Genomic DNA, 17,895 nt, shown 5'->3' with positions numbered 1-17,895 from the left:
CAACCTAAATTTATACTAAATAAAAGAGTTGTGTTTGGTATTAGCATAAGAATACACAGATACACTTAAGTGGAATACAGCGGGGGAAAATATGGAGTATTAAATAAATATTCATTGAACAACTGGATAACCTTCTGAGGAAAAAAATAAAACTGGATCCCTACCACTACCTTATATCAAAAGACATTCCAGATATAATCTATTAACAAAGGGAAAAATAAAATTAAAAGTACTTGAAGTAAATATTTGTGATTTCTTTTTATATAGTCTTGAAAGGGAAGTAGGTTATACTGATCAGAGTATACTGCCAGCAAAAACAGGCAAATCTGGCCATATGAAATTGAAAATAATTTTAAATATGCTTTAAAAATAAAACTAATAAAATAAGATGCAATAGATATAACAAAACCAAATATTTCAATTACATGTCTCTTATATGTCAGTAAGAAAAGAAAATTTAATACAAAAATAGGCAAAAAGGCAGTCCATATGTTAAGGAATACAAAAGATTAATAATATACCAAATGTTTAAAAAGGCTCAGTCTAATTTATATATAATAAGATTTCAGCAAAGACAAAGACGGATATTTTATTATTTTATATTTTTTGGCACTTTATTGTTATTTCTTTTAACAATTGTAAGAACTTGACACTATTAACTAAGAACTCTTGTACACTGCTGGCAAAATACTATCTGATTACTTTGAACTCTACTTAAGGGTAACTACATTTTGAGCATCTATAAGGTTAAGAAGCAGTCAAGTTTACAAAGTTAGTGGCAGAGCCATGTTTGGAACTTAGGTTTCTGGACACCCAGATATGCATTAAAAAGGTTGAGACAATAATATGGCAAATATCAAAGAAATCATGCTAGAATAAGAGCTTCTCAATTTTCATGCAATTTAATTATTTGTAATTAAGTAAATATTGGTAGTAAATTCATTGATGCATTGTTTATATTTGTAGTGTTTAAAATAAATTTTCATCATAAGTGGTATATTTGTTTGGGGTGAATTTTCTGGTAATAGTGGTACACTTATGCAAATTGATATATTTTCAAACTATTGCTTTAGTTTTTGAGGAAGGTAATTTGAGTAAAACATAAACAGGTATTCATACTGCAAAAATGTAAATAAATCCACTTTTTGGAAGGTTTTTTGGAATCAATAATCAAAATGTAAAATTCATGCATCCTTTGGCCCAGCTACACATATAAGCATGACTGATCATGGATGTTCAAAGACAGATAATTCTATTGCACTGCTCCTACCATAGCAGCATTCACTAGTCAATGGCATTTTCAAAGTTCATTCATAGCATAGCATGTGTCAGTATTTTATTCCTTTTTATTGGTGAATAATATCCCAATAGGATAGTATAAATTTACCAAGGTTTATTTATTTATCAGTTGATGAACATGTGGTTCCACTTTTTAGACATTATGAGTAATGCTGCTATGAACATTCATGTATCAATTTTTGTATGTCTTGAGAATACATCTAAAAGTGGAATTACTGGAACCTATAGTAACTCTATGTTTAACTTTTTGATGAACTGTGAAGCTGTTTTCCAAAAGCAACTGCAGCATCTTACATTCCTACTGACAATGTATAAGAATTCTAATTCCTCCAAATCCTTACCAACCCTTAGTATTATCTGTCTTTATTATATCCTATTGGATATGAAGTGGTATCTTATTGTGGTTTTGATTTGAATTTACCTAATGACTGATCACAAACATCTTTCCATGTGTTTATTGGCCATTTGCATATCTTCTTTAGAGAAATGTAAATTCAAATCCTTAGTCCACTTTTAAATTGTTATTTATCTTATAACTATTCTGTTGTAGTTCCATCACATTATAAATTTCTTCTCATTTTAAATATTACTTCTATGAAATTACTTTATATCTAAAAAAATGGAAATAATATAGATGGAGTACCTACTATGTGTGAGGAACTAGACATATATAATGTATAGCGAAAGATTATAATCCTGGGCTACAAAAGAATCCTGAATGCTGCTTTAATAGTTATTAAAACACTAGAATCAGGGTTAGCCAAAAGCAAAATGATAAAGTAAAGAGGTATCACTTTCTAATCATTCATTCATTCATTGTTTGTTATTCAACTTTCTCACAGATGTCTCTTCTAAATCTAATTTCTTCTAATGCCCTTTAGTGCATAACCTTTTAAATTTGAATATATATGAATAACTTCAGGGTCTTGGTAAAATTCTAGAGTTTAATATTTCTATGCTTACAAACTAGAAAACCTAGAGGAAATGGATAAATTCCTGGAAACATACAACCTCCCAAGACTGAACCACAAAGAAACAGAAATCTTCAACAGAACAATAACAAGTAAGATTAAATATTTAATTAAGAAATCTTCTAACAAATATAAAAGTCCAGGAACAAGCAGACTGGCAGCAGAATTCTACCAAACATACAAACAAGAACTGGTTTCAATCCAACTGAAAATGTTTGAAAAAATCACGGAGGAAGGAATCCTCTGTAACTCATTCTATGAAGCCAGTATCACCCCAATACCAAAGACAGACAAGAATGCAACAAAAAAGAAAAACTACAGATCAATAACCTTTATGAATATAGATGCAAAAATTCTCAACAAAATACTAGCAAACCAAATCAAGCAATACCACACAAAAGGATAATACCACACAATTAAGTGTGGTTTACACCAGGGATGCAAGGATGTTTCAACACATGGAAATCAATAAATGTAGTTCACCACTTAAACAGAATTAAAAACAAAACCCGTATGATTATCTTAATAGATGTAGAAACAACATTCAGTAAAATTCTGTACACTTTCATGATAAAAACCCTCAACTAACTAGGCATGGAAGGAATGTACCTCAAAATAATAAAAGCCATATAAGACAAACCAACAGCCAACATCATACTGATAGGGAAAAGTTGAAAGCATTCTCCCTAAGAACTGGAGTAAGACAAGGATATCCACTTTCACCACTCTTATTCAACATAGTAGTAGAAGTCCTACCAAGAGCAATCAGGCAAGAGAAAGAAATAAAGGGCATCTGAATTGGAAAAGAGGAAGTCAAATTATCTGTGTTTTCTGATGATATAATCTTATACATAGAATACCTAAAGACTCCTAGATTTGATAAACTAACATACAATAATTGGTAGCATATCTATAAACAAACAATAACCAAGCTGAGAACCAAATTAAGACTTCAATTTCATATACAATATACTTAACCAAGGACGTGAAAAATCTCCATAAGAAAAACTACAAACTACTGATGAAAGAAATCATAGATGACACAAACAAATGGAAAAACACCTCATGCTCATAGACTGAAATAATCAATATTGTTAAAAATAACCATATTGCCCAAAGCAATCTACAGATTCGATGCAATTTCTCTCAAAATACCAACATCGTTTTTCACAGAATTAGGAAAAAACTATCTTAAAATTCATATGGAACCAAAAATGAGCCCAAACAGCCAAAGCAATTCTAAGCAAAAAGAACAAAGATCACAGGACCTGACTTCAAATTATACTACAAGGTTACAGTAACCACAACAGGATTGTAATGGTATAAAAATAGACACATAGATCAATGGAACAGAATAAAGAACCTAGAAATAAAGCCATATACCTACAACCAACTTATCTTCAACCAAATAAACAAAAACATACACTGAGGGAAGGGGACTTATTCGATAAATAGTGTTGAGAAAATAGGATAGCCATATGTAGAAGAATGAAACTGGATTCCTATCTCTCGCCATATATAAAAATTAACTCCAGATGAATCAAAGACTTAAATATGAGACCTGAAACTATAAAAATTCTACAAGAAAACCTAGGAAAATCCCTTCTGGAAATTGGCCTAGACAAAGAATACATGACTAAGATCTCAGGATAAATGTAACAAAACCAAAAATAGACATATGGGACTTAATTAAGCTACAAAGCTTCCACAGAACAAAATAAATAATCAACAGTGTAAACAGACAACCTTCAGAATGGGAGAAAATATTCACAAACTATACATCAAAAAAAAGGACTAATGTCCACAATCTACAAGAAACTCAAACAACTCTAAATGACAAAGAACCCCATAAAAAGTGGGCAAATGACAAGAACAGACATTTTCACAAGAAGACATTCAATTAGCCAATAAACATATGAAAAAATGCCCAACATGCAAGACAGAGACATGCAAATTAAAAACATGATGAGACACCATTTTACATGAATCAGAATGGCCATTATTAAAAATATCAAGAAATGAAAGATGCTGATGAGGATGTAGTGAAAAGGGAATGCTTATCACTGTTGGTGGGAATATAAATTAATACAACCTCTATGGAAAACAGTATGGAGATTTATCAAAGAACTAAATATATAGCTACCATTTGATCCAGTGATCCCTCTACTGGGAATCTGTCCAAAGAAAAAAAAATCATTATATCAAAAAGATACCTGCACTCATATGTTTATTGCAGCATTATTCACAATAAAAAGATATGGAATCAACCTAAGTGTCCATCAACTGATGATTGGATAAAGAAGATATTGTGTGTGTGTATATATACATATATATATATATTATAGTAGCATATAGTACAGTATACTATATATCATATATATTATATAACATATATACACACATATACACACTGTGGAATACTACCCAGTCATAAAAAAGAATGAAATCATGTCTTTTGCAACAATATAGATAGACTTGAAGGCCATTATCTTAAGTAAAATAACTCAGAAACAGAAAGTAAAATACTATATCTTCTTATTTATAAGTGCAGCTAAATATGTATACACCTGGATATACAGAGTAGAATAATAGACATTAGAGACTTGGAAGGGTCAGAGGGTGGGACCACAGGAGAGGGTATGGGATGAAAAATTACCTAATGAGTATGTACACTAATCGGGTAGGGTTACACAAAAAGTCAAGACTTTAACACTATGCAATGTATCCATGTAAAAAATCTGCACATGTGCACTCTAAATCTATTTTTTTTTAAAGTTCACTGGTTGTTCTACATTGCTGGTTATTGAACCATACTATAATTAGCAAGGTTTCAGGGTATGAGCTGAATACTAAGATTTTAACTACAAAGGGCTAACCTCAAGCATTAGGAACTTCTGCACTTTTATAGAGCTGTCTTACAATTTAAAACTGCTTAAAAATCTAGAGTCGGCCTATATAATTGTCAGGGGGACTGATCATCTGGAGCAGGAGCCTTGTCCAGTGCCCATGTAAGAACTGGTCTGTCCATCCAGGAAGAGGCCTCACTTAGCCACTTTCTTTAATGGGGATGTTCCTAGTCTGATAATTTAGGTGCATGCTTGTGACTACAAACACGGCTGAACACCTAAAATTATGTTGAAGACTTCCTTCCAGCATTAATTTATAATGAAAATAGAAAAATAGTTGAAAAAGAACTGCAATTACACTCTCAGTTGAAGTATTTTGGTAAACACATCCAAATGTAATTATAAAATGATTCTGATATAAGCCAATTCTTTTGAATAGGATGGGTTTTGACAACATTACACCAAGTAAAAGAAGATATTCACAGAAAACTATATATTGTGTGATTCCATTTGTATAAAATTTCTTGAATAGCCAAATCCATAGAGATGAAAAGTAGACTAGTGGTTGTCTAGGTCTGGGCAGCGGTGAGTGGGTAGGATTTATTGCTTAATGAGTATGGGATTTCCTTTTGGGGTGAAAAAAATATACTAAAATCAGATTTTGGTGATGATTGCACAACTTTGTGACTATCTAATACCAAAAAACCTCACATTATATTGTATATTTTAAGTGGTTAAATTACATGATATATGAATTTTATCTCAACAAAGCTTTTAAAAATGTAATATAGAAATATTAGAGATAAGGAATAGAGCCTAAAAGAATGAAGACTATACAAAGAGGTACCAGAATATCTTAATATGCTTGGTGTTTGAGACTGTTCAGATATGAGCATACAGCATGTTTTCCTGAAATTTACATTCTAAGCTTCTATCTACCATGTCCAAAGCTTAAATTCTTGTCAGGTGAGCTAATAGGTTATTTTTTGGATTAGAAGGGCAGCACAGCATTGTGAGTGAAAGCCAACATGAAGATTAAATCAATTAATATGATTGGTACAAAGTTATCATTTCAAAGTATTGACTATTATTATTTTTTACATTTTTTATTCTGATTCCAAATGGAATTCACAAGGGACTTTATTTTCTATTCACAAGATTGGAGGCAGATCTGATACTGTTTAGTTATAAAACTCATGACTACTCTATCCTTAAAAAACAGAGAGTGAGAGAAACCACATTTTATAATTCTAAGCATTCTCTTGTTTGTGCCTTTGGGGAGAAAACTAAAGCCATTATAAAAGAAATAACTTAGAGAGAGTCAGAGGCTTCTTGATAAACAAAACTCTCTACTGAAACATTCAGATGATTTAGTTAAGAATGAACTGAAGCAACATCAATTGCATTTCCTTGAAATCAGAAATAAATTCCAAAATAACTGGGAAGCATTTCTGAAGCAGTGTTGTGTAAGTGTTTACAATCTGAAAATGGGATAAGATAGGATAGAATAAATTCAACTATAAAAATAATACCTTTACCTACACAACGTGTATATGAAACTATGCCTTTCTATAAAAACTAAAACACTCCACAACCTCTACACATTAAATATCGCATCATTGTTTGCTACATGCTTTTCTGTTTGCTGCCCTAACAGTTGTCTACAGCTGCAGATACTTTGCTTGACTTCTGATAACTGCAGAAACTATTGCATGAAACATCAAAGAGTAACAATTTAAGGAGTTATTTGATTAAGTATAAAGCGTTTCACACTTGGAGTGTGTGTGTGTTCACATATATGCATTATATCTCCATGGGTTCTGGTGCCCATATAATGTCTTATAAAGTGTCTTATTAATTTATTTGTGAATCAATCAATGTTGCTTTAATTGTCCATGCAGTAATACCCATGCTTTAGGCATATCCAAACATATATAGCACTTTTTTCTTTTTTTGCTTTCTGAATACATTTTTGTGTGTCTCGTGGGTATAAGCTCTGTTTGAGCAATAAATACAAAAGTCTCTGGGGAATAATTGCTGTTTTATTTAAATGGCTGCAGATTTAAAGTTAGATGGCTAGGTTTGAGTCCCACCCATGTCATTGATTTATTGTCTGGATGCCCATGTAGAAGTCATTTAACCACTCTAGCTCTCAGTTTCCTCACTGTTAAATTGAGTCTATCAGTAGTTATCTCATAGAATAACTAAATGACAAATGTTTGTGAATGATAAAGTACCGCCAAGTGTTAATCTTTTCATTTTCTGTGCCTGAGACAGCATATGACTCATGTTCTCCCAGACTTAAAGGGAAGAAGAGGGTTTAATGCATGTTTACCGATTGCTGAGAGGATCTAAGGCCTTATATAAAACAGCATATGCATATATATTGATAGATGGATAAATCAGTCAGAGAGAAGTATTGAAACCTGGGGCAACCAATATTTGCTTGCTTTTCAAATCACAGTAAATTTAAATCTGGGTCTCAAATTGTAGTCAGCATGTCTAGGAATCTACAGCACATGTTCTCTTCTATTATTGAAGAAGGCAGCTGTCTAGTCAATGTAAATTTTATTGTAAAACTGTTTAATAGAATTCACAATTATGGGAGGACAAACGTACTTCAGACACTAATGGAGGGTCTGAATTTGGTACGTGGAGACAAAGAGTTCTGTCAGACTTAGCATCAGCTATTGTTTCACAGAGAAAGGTGGGCAATCAAAGATAGTGACTACTAATGAAAGGGAACTCCCACTGCTCTATTGCCATTATCCCTGCTAACCAAGATAGTAAAAAAATAGGAATAGAATATACGTCTAAATTTTTGTTATAGTAAGGAAATATTCTATGCATATTTTATCCCATTGTACTCAATCTTTCTGTACTATTTGATACCCAGGATCCTTTAACTCTTGAAACTCTCCTAATTTCTGTGATAGTACAATATCCTAGTTTTCCTCATAACACTCTGACCAATCTTTCTTTCTTCCTTCAACAGCTATTCAGTAATTCATCAAGTCTCTGTGGATATTCTCTTAGGCTCAGTCCTTGCCTCATCCATTATACCCAATATGCAACTTTCAGCTATTGTTATGGCTTAAAATATCACCTCTATACATAAGATTTCCAAAAAATTACATTAAGCACAAACTTCCCTCATTGTATGTCATTTATATATTTCTAAATGATTAATGAACATTTGCACTTGAAAATTTGGTTGTCATCAGAAAATCAGCATGTCTGGAGTTAATTGATTTTTCTTCCAAATTGAATTCTTAACCCAATTCTTTATCTCTATTTAATCATCATCTCATCACACTAGAATTCATGCTAAATACTGCAGTCAAAGAAATTCTCTTAACACATTACTTATCAAATCTCCAATCATTCTCTTGCTCAAAAACTCTCAAAGGCTTCCTATTTCATATGAGAAAAAATCCTATTTGGTTGCAAATTTCTTTAAATAGTGAGAACTTCTGTGTTGTATTAATCTTTTTATCTACCACACCATCTAGCCTTGTGGGTTGTGTATTCTAAACTACAATGATTGTTTGTTGTATTGAATTATACTAATTAGATTTCTACTCTCAAAGTTTCCTTAGTCTGGTCCATTCCTAACACCCAAATTTACCTACAGGGACTCTTCCCAATCTGTTTCATGCTGTAATTCTATTTACTCTCTCCTAAATGTGCTCAGCTCATTTTTTACTTCCCATTTTTGGACATGATTCATCTTCTTTTTTGCTGCCCAGTTCTTACCATTATTCAAAGGGCAGTCCACTTTCACACTCCCTCTCGTAACTCCTTCCTTAACTTTTCTAGTCCACACTGATCTCTATTCACACTCAACTTCCCAGTGAACTACTAACTCTTCTAATATTGTGTTCTTTGAGCTTTCTTGCTATGCAATTATCATATTTCTGATTACAAATGGTCCTCAATTTACGAGGGTATGACTAATGACTTTTTAACTTCATTATGGCATAAAAGTGATATGCATTTGGTAGAAACCATACTTCCCCATGCAACCATTCTGCTTTTTACTTTCAGTACAATATTCAGTAAATTACATGAGATACTCAACACTTATTATAAAATAGGCTCTGTGTTAGAGATTGTGCCCAACTCTAGGCTAATGTAAGAATTTCTGAGCACATTTAAGGTAGGCCACGCTAAGCTGTGATGTTTGGTAGATTGTATGTATTAAATGCACCTCCCACTTATAATATTTTAAATTTATGATGGGTTTATTGGGATGTAATCCCACTGTAAGTTGAGGAGCATCTGTATTCCTTATTATCAAAGCCACTCTCATCTTTGACTTTTTCCTATGCCTTGCTTATAGCTATATTGCTATTTTATTTTGAATTGCTTATATATTTTTCCTGTATATTCACTTTGCCAAAGGCAAAAGATTTATATGATCTGAAGAGAAACCAGAATATACATATTCACTTTGTGCTTCCAGCTACATTATAACATCTTTAGGGGGGAAGCTATGTCATATTTTCTTATCATTCCCATATTCTTGCACTATGTTATAGAGAAAGTAGAGGCTCAAAAATATGTGTTTAATGAATGTGGGAAAAAGAAAATGACATCGACAGTGAGTATTTATTACAATTACAGTTGACCCTTGAACCACATGTGTTTCAACTTTTGGGGACCATTTATACATGGATTTTCTTCCTTCCCTTCCACCCCCAGAGACAGCAAAATCAACCTCTCTTTTTCCTCTTCCTTCTCATTCTACTCATGGTGAAGATAATAAGGATGAAGACCTTTATAATGATCCACTTTCATTTAATGAATAGTAAATATATTTTCTCTTCTTTATGATTTTCTTAATAATGCTTTTTCTCTAGTTTATTGTAATAATACAGTATATAATACATAAACATACAAAGTATGTGTTAATTGACTGTTTATGTTACTGGTAAAACTTCTGATCACCAATAGGCTATTAGTGGTTAAGTTTTGGGGAAGGCAAAGGTTATATGCAGATTTTCAACTGTGTAGGGAGTTGGCATCCCTAACATCCATGTTGTTCAGGGTCAACTGTAATAAATTTGAAAAAATATTTTTAAAAATTCTCCATCTTGAATAAGATGATTTCAGATAATTTATTTTGGATACTATTTTCTTTTATTATCTGATCAGTAACTTAATTAGTCCATTATGTAACATGTGAATAAAGGCTAATGTATCCATACCTATTTTATACAGTGTCAGTGATTGACTATAAAAGTCATTAAATGTTACACATCAGCTTATGAGGGAAGTCAGAAAACCCATGGAGAATTGCAAGACAAGAGTAGAGATCTATTTGGAATTATTTTGGTAAAGTTTGCCCTAATGCTGGTAGAATCAATATGAACCCTTTTTCCATATTATTTACAAAGCAAGAAAGCAAAGATATTTGAATAGGAGATTAAAAAAACAAATTCTTAACCACTTTGCTTTCAACACTGTTGTAATTCTATCATTCACAAATGTAATCAGCTAGGCACTAGACAAAGGGGGATATTCTATCATTTTTCCTGGCATTAAAAGATCAAAGATGTTTCATTGGAACTTAATGCCTACCTCACAAATTCTTTCACCCACATTTCTTAACATTTACCACTTCATTTACTTTATCACTGGCCTAAGTTAGTTTCTTTTTTTTTCTTAAAAAACATTTATATTTAAGTGAGTCTAATGGGATTTCCCCTACACAAATTCACTAATATTTACAATGAATCTCATAAAAAAGATTTATTCTTGAAAATAAGGTGATATGGTAAGGGGTGGAAATGCAACATGAAGGAAACTATTTTGCTCTCAATGAGATATTTTAATATTTATTGAATGTAAGGGCCCTTTGAAGTGACACTGTTAAAAAGAGATGGATCACACCTATTTTATAGGCTTCATGTGTGATTGCACATGCATCTCCATTTGTTCACAGTTGGTGTGTGTGTTTGTGTGTATGTGTGTATATCAGTGGAAATGTACAATTTAATTCACAACATAACTAAAAGGAAAAATCAATAACTATTCAATAACGAGGATATAAGACTTACTACATTGTTAGGCTACATGTTATTGCCACAATTGATAGAGTTTAAAAATCATGGAGTTTTGAAGTAAAATGATCAGGATTCCAGACATAGCTCTTTTTCCCAATGGCTTTGTAAGTTGTACAGACAATTACTATATAATAAAGAGCTTTAGTTTTGTATCTATCAAATGGCAGAGACAGCAAAAACTATTCTATGAAAATTGGTAAAGTTAACCAAATCATGCAAATGGAAGTGCTTCACTAGTAGGATATATAAAATTAATACTTTGACAAGTAAACTTAGACAAGATCCAAAGCCCTTCTTGTAGCCTTTAAAATACTGTGTAATTCTAGCTTATAATCCTCCACCTAACCTTGTCTCCATCACTCTGCCTCCAGCTCACTCAACTCTTATAACTTGGGCTCACTCATGTTCCTCAAACACTCACAGTTTTTTTATGCCTCAAGGCCTTTACATGTGCTATTCCTTAAGCATGTGCTATTTCTTGCATGTTCTTCTCTCCTTTTACGTAGATGGTATTCTGACTTCATTCAGAGTTCTGTTCCAATATCACCTTCTATCAGAAGTCTTCACTATGTAACTTATTTAAAATGATACCTACTTCTCTGTTGCTCTGTCTTTATTTTGTTCTACTTTATTATTTTTATGGTACTTACTACTAATTAACATATATATTTTCTTTATTTTAATTATCTGTTTCATTCTTTACAACTAAACTCTATGAAAATGGAAAATTTCCCTGTCTTTCTTGCTGCTGTTACCTCGGCACCTAGAACAGTATCTGGTGCATAATAGATGCTTAATAAATATTTATTCAAGTAATGTGTAAGTAGATAAACGAGTGAATGATCTTTCATTTAGACCTTACTCTGCATGAAGTAAACTTCAAAGCACTTTATATGCTCTGCTATAAAGCCTCTGTATATCTAGCCATCTTTATATTAATTGAATTAACTGATTACATTGTCACAAATGGACTGAAATGACTACCAAAAGCATATTGATATAGCTAAATTTTACCCCCAGAAGAAATGAATGTGTTCATTGGCTAAAAAATAAACCATCATCTAGAATCTTAAAAGTCACCATTTGCAAACAGTTGAGAAAAAGAATCCAATGAGGTAGGTAACTTTTGTTTTCATAGGTAACAAAAGCATGACTTACCTCCAGATGACCAGCTATTGTAGCAATATGGAGGGCAGTGAGGCCACCATACCCAACCTGCTGTATATCAGCTCCACTGTGAAGCAGGGAAGTGATCAATTCTGCACTATCCTGTAAAGAAACACATCTTAAGTGTTACTTTTTACAAATAGCAGGTTTGAAAGCTGTGTAACAGGATTTATTGATTCTTTGTCTGTCAGCCAGGTTAGGTGCTCAAAGGAAACTTAAGTGTTATTTCTGGCATAAGAGCACATTAGACAGCAGAGAGCAACTCTCAGATGGTTGGAATGTAGTACCAAATGACAGATGTTCAGTTCCAATCAATCCTCTACCACTTGACCATGAAAGACACAAAGAACATTTACCTATGGTGAGGCTCTTAAAAACTCAACTCAATCTTACATACAGGTCACTCAAATAAATATGCTGTCTCCAACAGCTAAAATTAACCCCAGAAGAGGTAAAAAATGTACAGAAACAGTTCAGAGGTTTAATTTCTTTTTTCTGTTAGAGGTGAAGATGAACTATGTCATCTAAGAAGAGAGTATTGCACCAAGTGGACTATTTCATGGAGGTTCAGTAATTGCTTCTTCCCTATACATAATATCATGGGCCATATATATAATTAATCCATAGTGTGTTTCTTAACTTGACTTATTTTTACCACTGAATATGTTGGAAACATTTGAGCTTTCAAGTTTAAATAATTTATGCAACAATCAAAGTAATCCTTACTTTTTTGATACTATTATTTGTATTGTATTTCTTCCTTTGGAGAGACATGAAATATTTATAATATTAATAGCAATTGACATTCATTGAATTTTTATTTTTAATTAACTTAATCCTGGTACATGGGAGGACTTCAATAAATACTTGTTGATAAAAAAATTAAAAATTAAATGATTCTCATAGCAATGCTATAAAAATTACTATTATAAACCTTTTTTTAAAAGTCACAATGCTTGAAAGAGTGATGATAAGATTACATATTCACAAAACTCCTGCTTTGGAAGGAAATGAAAATATTTCCAAGTTTTAACCTTCAAAACACACTTCTGTACTACTTGGTCGATCAGTACATCAAGTGAGAAGAAAATAAAATATTCCCCAGATAGGCCATTGCATTTAGAAATTATGTACACATAATATCAAATATTGTTGGTTAAGAAAATGCTACCATCAAAAAAAAATTTTTGAGGCCGGGCGCTTTGGCTCACGCCTGTAATCCTAGCTCTTGGGAGGCCGAGGCGGGCGGATTGCTCAAGGTCAGGAGTTCAAAACCAGCCTGAGCAAGAGCGAGACCCCGTCTCTACTATAAATACAAAGAAATTAATTGGCCAACTGATATATATATAAAAAAAAAATTAGCCGGGCATGGTGGCGCATGCCTGTAGTCCCAGCTACCCGGGAGGCTGAGGCAGAAGGATCACTCGAGCCCAGGAGTTTGAGGTTGCTGTGAGCTAGGCTGACGCCACGGCACTCACTCTAGCCTGGGCAACAAAGCGAGACTCTGTCTCAAAAAAAAAAAAAAAATTTTTTTGATTGCATAATGCTTTCACACATACATGAAGGTCTAAAGTAAGTTCTAAAAAAGTGAAAAAACTTGGGTAAAGAACTTCGAGTATGCGGCTGGAAAAGCTGCCATCCCTTTGCCCAGCACGCAATGCACAGTTGTGGGGAATCTGGTGCTAAACCATCCCTAGATGACCTGTTTCTTGGTCTGGGTTTCATATGTACCAGAGCAGCTCCCTCACTGTGATCTATTGAAAGTCAGCCCTCAACACAAGGTTTGTAAAAAATTAATAAAAAAAGAGTCTCAAATAGCAAAACTAATGTTGTGGTTTCCAAATCTTCCCCTCTATCTACCAAAAAAATTAAAGAAAAATTGCATCATTATCCTTTATTCTTGAATTGGCTTCTTCTGCTCAGAATATAAACTTATGTTTTCTCCATTCTAAAAAAAACCAAAAAAACACACATTTTCCCACTGAAGTTAAGCTAATTTTATCTCTATCCTTGTCTTCATTTTACAACCTTCTGAAAAAAGTTATTGATTCTGCTGACAGTTCTGATCTCATTCCTTTAGTAATCTTTAGCTAGATATATTCAAGTCTCACATAAATCTCAACTAAATTCACCATACTCTTTATACATTAAACCTTGCTTTTCTCTCACTACTCTTCACTAAGACAGATTTCTTCCCCTTTTGTCTTTGCCTTGTATTATCAAGAAAAGTCACTATGACTGTTTCTCCCACCTGGGGCATTAAGGACCTCACCACTTTTTGAAATCACCTCCTCAGTTTCAGAAGATAAACTCCTATTTATCAAATCCAATGTTTTTATAGCCATCCCCTCTATAATTGGACCTCTTTCTTCTTGAAATACATATCTCTTTGAGTTACTAAAACTATATATTCCTGGTTGCCTTTTTGTTGCCTCTTCTTCGTTTCTGTCTGTCTCCTAAAAGTCTATGATTTGGAAGTTTAGCCCTAAGCCACTTTCACATTCTAAATGCCACCTTTGGTAATTCTTACACAATCTGATAATTTCATTTTTAGTCCTGATTTCTCTGATAAGCCTGATTCCCATATATTTTGCCTACCAATGGCATCCCAAATTCAAAATTGCTCTTGTAAATACCATTCATAATTTTCCCAGTCTTTCCTGTCATCTTCTAGCATTCCTTATTTATATTAATGGCACTTCTTATTTCAGTGACCTGGAGTCCCTTCAACTCAATGCAGTTTTAGAATTCTAGATACGTCCTAGGTAGATAGCTAGGATCTCTGGCTCTTCTAGGGACAAGGGTTCCCTGCTTTGGTGCTGCCTTGAGCAATTGCCCCACCTGGGAAGAAGACTAAGGGCGGGCACTTTATTTGGTGTTGCCCACCCTTAATCCTGTACCAAGCAATTGCTACACCTGGGGAAGGAGGGCATGCTTTACCAACCTGAGAATTCTCCAGCCTAGGCATAATTGGATTTGGAAAGTGACCTAGAGTAATCTAAGGCTAATTATTATGTCATTAGCTTAAATCTACATTGTGGTTCACTGCCCAGGTAGGGGTTTTAGTGAAGGAGCTCACATACACAGATTTATAATCATGAGAACATTTGTTAATCATTTGGTAACATTCCATACCTTCTCCTGAAAGCCCTTCCTTAAATAGTTCAATAAAAGGAAACAACTCAAGAATTCCCTGAGAGAGAGTCAGTCAGTTAGTCAATGAGTCAGTCTGTCTGTCTCCATTCACAGAGACAGACCTATTTCATTTTATAATATAATAAAAAGCTACCCGTGTGAAACTGCATCCTGCTTGTGGTCACTCTGTGACACCGGCCCTGCCTGTAATTTTTTTCCCAAATAAGGAGCCAAAGAAGTAGGATAACAGTCCACCAAGAGGCCGGACCTGGCACTTTGTCTGGCACTATGTCTGGTCATTCTTCCACCAAGAGCACAAGAACCAAGAGCAAACTGCCACCCTGACAGTTTTAACTCACTTATCCTTCTCATACTTCTTATTTCTAACATCATCCTGCATACTATTAATACATAGCTTCCATCACAGCAGCAACAAAAATAAATAAATGGGACATGATAAAACTAAAAAGCTTCTGCACAGCCAAAGAAACAGTCATGAAAGTAAACAGACAACCTACAGAATGGGAGAAAATTTTTGCATCCTATGCATCCGATAAGGGACTGATAACTAGAATATACTTAGAACTCACGAAAATCAGCAAGAAAAAAATCAAATAACCCTATTAAAAAGTGGGCAGAGGACTTGAACAGAAACTTTTCTAAAGAAGACAGGAGAATGGCCAACAGACATATGAAAAAATGCTCAACATCTCTAATCATCAGGGAAATGCAAATCAAAACCACAATGAGATATCACTTAATTCCAGTGAGAATGGCCTTTATCAAAAAGTCTCCAAACAATAAATGCTGGCGTGGATGCGGAGAGAGAGGAACACTCCTACACTGCTGGTGGGACTGCAAACTAGTTCAACCTCTGTGGAAAGCAATATGGAGATACCTTAAAGCGATACAAGTGGATCTACCATTTGATCCAGCAATCCCATTACTGGGCATCTACCCAATAAGGAGAAAATAAAAAAGACACTTGAGGAAAGGATGAATGTATGTTTACTGGAATCTGCTTGATAGATAAATATTTCATATGCTCCATGATTTACATATAATTTGTTTTAATTTAGCCCAGTACAGTACTTGTCATAAGGTAGACATTCATTAATAAATATTTGTTGAATAAAAGAGTATCCATATTTCTACTGATTTATACAAGTTATTTATGTATTAAATGTATAAACCATTTGTCAGTTTTATATGTTGTGGATATTTCTCCAATTTGTCACTTTATATTACTGTGGCTTTTTAACACTTGAATTTGCTCAAATATATCATATTTTACCCCTTTTTTAAAAAACTTATTTTATGCTTAAAAATATCTTCTCCACTTCTCTGCATTTAAATTCCTGATCATCTTCAGGAAAAAACATTTTTTCCTGAAGATGATCAGGAATTTAAATGCAGAGAAGTGGAGAAGATATTTTTGTCAACAATTGTGGAATTAAAGAGACAGTATGTTAGGATTCCTTCAGAATAGGCAAATGGTAAGGTCAATATTTAAAAGCAATAAATTATCCTTTCATACTTTGGTTGGATTTCACAAGTTTGACCTCCGATCTAAATGGTTTTTATTAAATACTATCAAAATGGAACTTTAATATTACCAAGTTATGCAAAAGAGAATAATAACAAAACAATAGTTGCTACTTATAAATTGTTTACTATGAGCCAAGTCCCATGAAAAATGTTTTACCTACATCTTCTCCTTTAAGCTTCACAAACTTACCTATGAGAAAAACAAAAACCAAAAACCTATAGTTGACGACACTAAGCTCAAATGATTTAAATTACTTGTCAAATCTTAAATAGTTTGTAAGTGTTAGAGCTAGATATAAACCCACACCTGTTGAACTCTAAAATCTGTACTTTCCTGTTCATTTTCCATAGTGAGTTTGATCTTTTCTTGGCTCCAGTCTCAAGAAAAAACTCAAGAGGATGTACTTATCTTGTATTTAACTAACAAGCCCCAAATATTTCTCCCCTACTCTACAGATATATTTTGTCCTAATGGAATAATTGTAAAAGTCAGCAGTATTGTACAGACCTCCTGGAAAAAAAATTATTATAAAATGCAAAGGCAAATTTTGAATATTATAAAACAAATCTAATTTATGTCTTGCACTGTAGGATATATAACAAAGTATTTACTATTACAACAACTTTTTAAAGGTGCTTAGCCCCACCCTCTCTGGTCACAGGTCCAAGGTGCCATTTTGGGAGTTTAAAGCCAGGCAGCACTCCACCCTTGGGCTGAGTTTGGTCTGAAACTGCTGCAGCTCTGCCCAGCTGAACAGGGACAGGGGAGCTCAAGCTCTCCTACACATATCTATGGCAAGTCCCATTACCCTGCTATAAGCTGCTGTGAGACCAAGATGTCTCACAACAATGGCAATCCCC

At 33.5% G+C, this 17,895-nt stretch overlaps 1 protein-coding gene across 1 annotated transcript in view; it reads right to left on the bottom strand.

Annotated features, from left to right (window-relative positions):
* The window catches only part of TNNI3K (TNNI3 interacting kinase), a 276,625-nt gene that overhangs the window by 231,325 nt on the left and 27,405 nt on the right, over positions 1-17,895 (bottom strand). The window contains exon 5 of the mRNA XM_012760372.2: positions 12,343-12,453. Coding sequence (XP_012615826.2) covers positions 12,343-12,453 — 111 coding nt within the window. The remainder of the gene's footprint in view (positions 1-12,342; positions 12,454-17,895) is intronic.

The sequence above is a fragment of the Microcebus murinus genome, chromosome 2 (genome assembly GCF_040939455.1).
Source record: "Microcebus murinus isolate Inina chromosome 2, M.murinus_Inina_mat1.0, whole genome shotgun sequence".
NCBI classification, from domain to species: Eukaryota; Metazoa; Chordata; class Mammalia; order Primates; family Cheirogaleidae; genus Microcebus; species Microcebus murinus.
The sequence above is the reverse complement of the archived record's forward strand: the minus strand, read 5'-3'. Positions and strand labels throughout refer to the sequence as shown.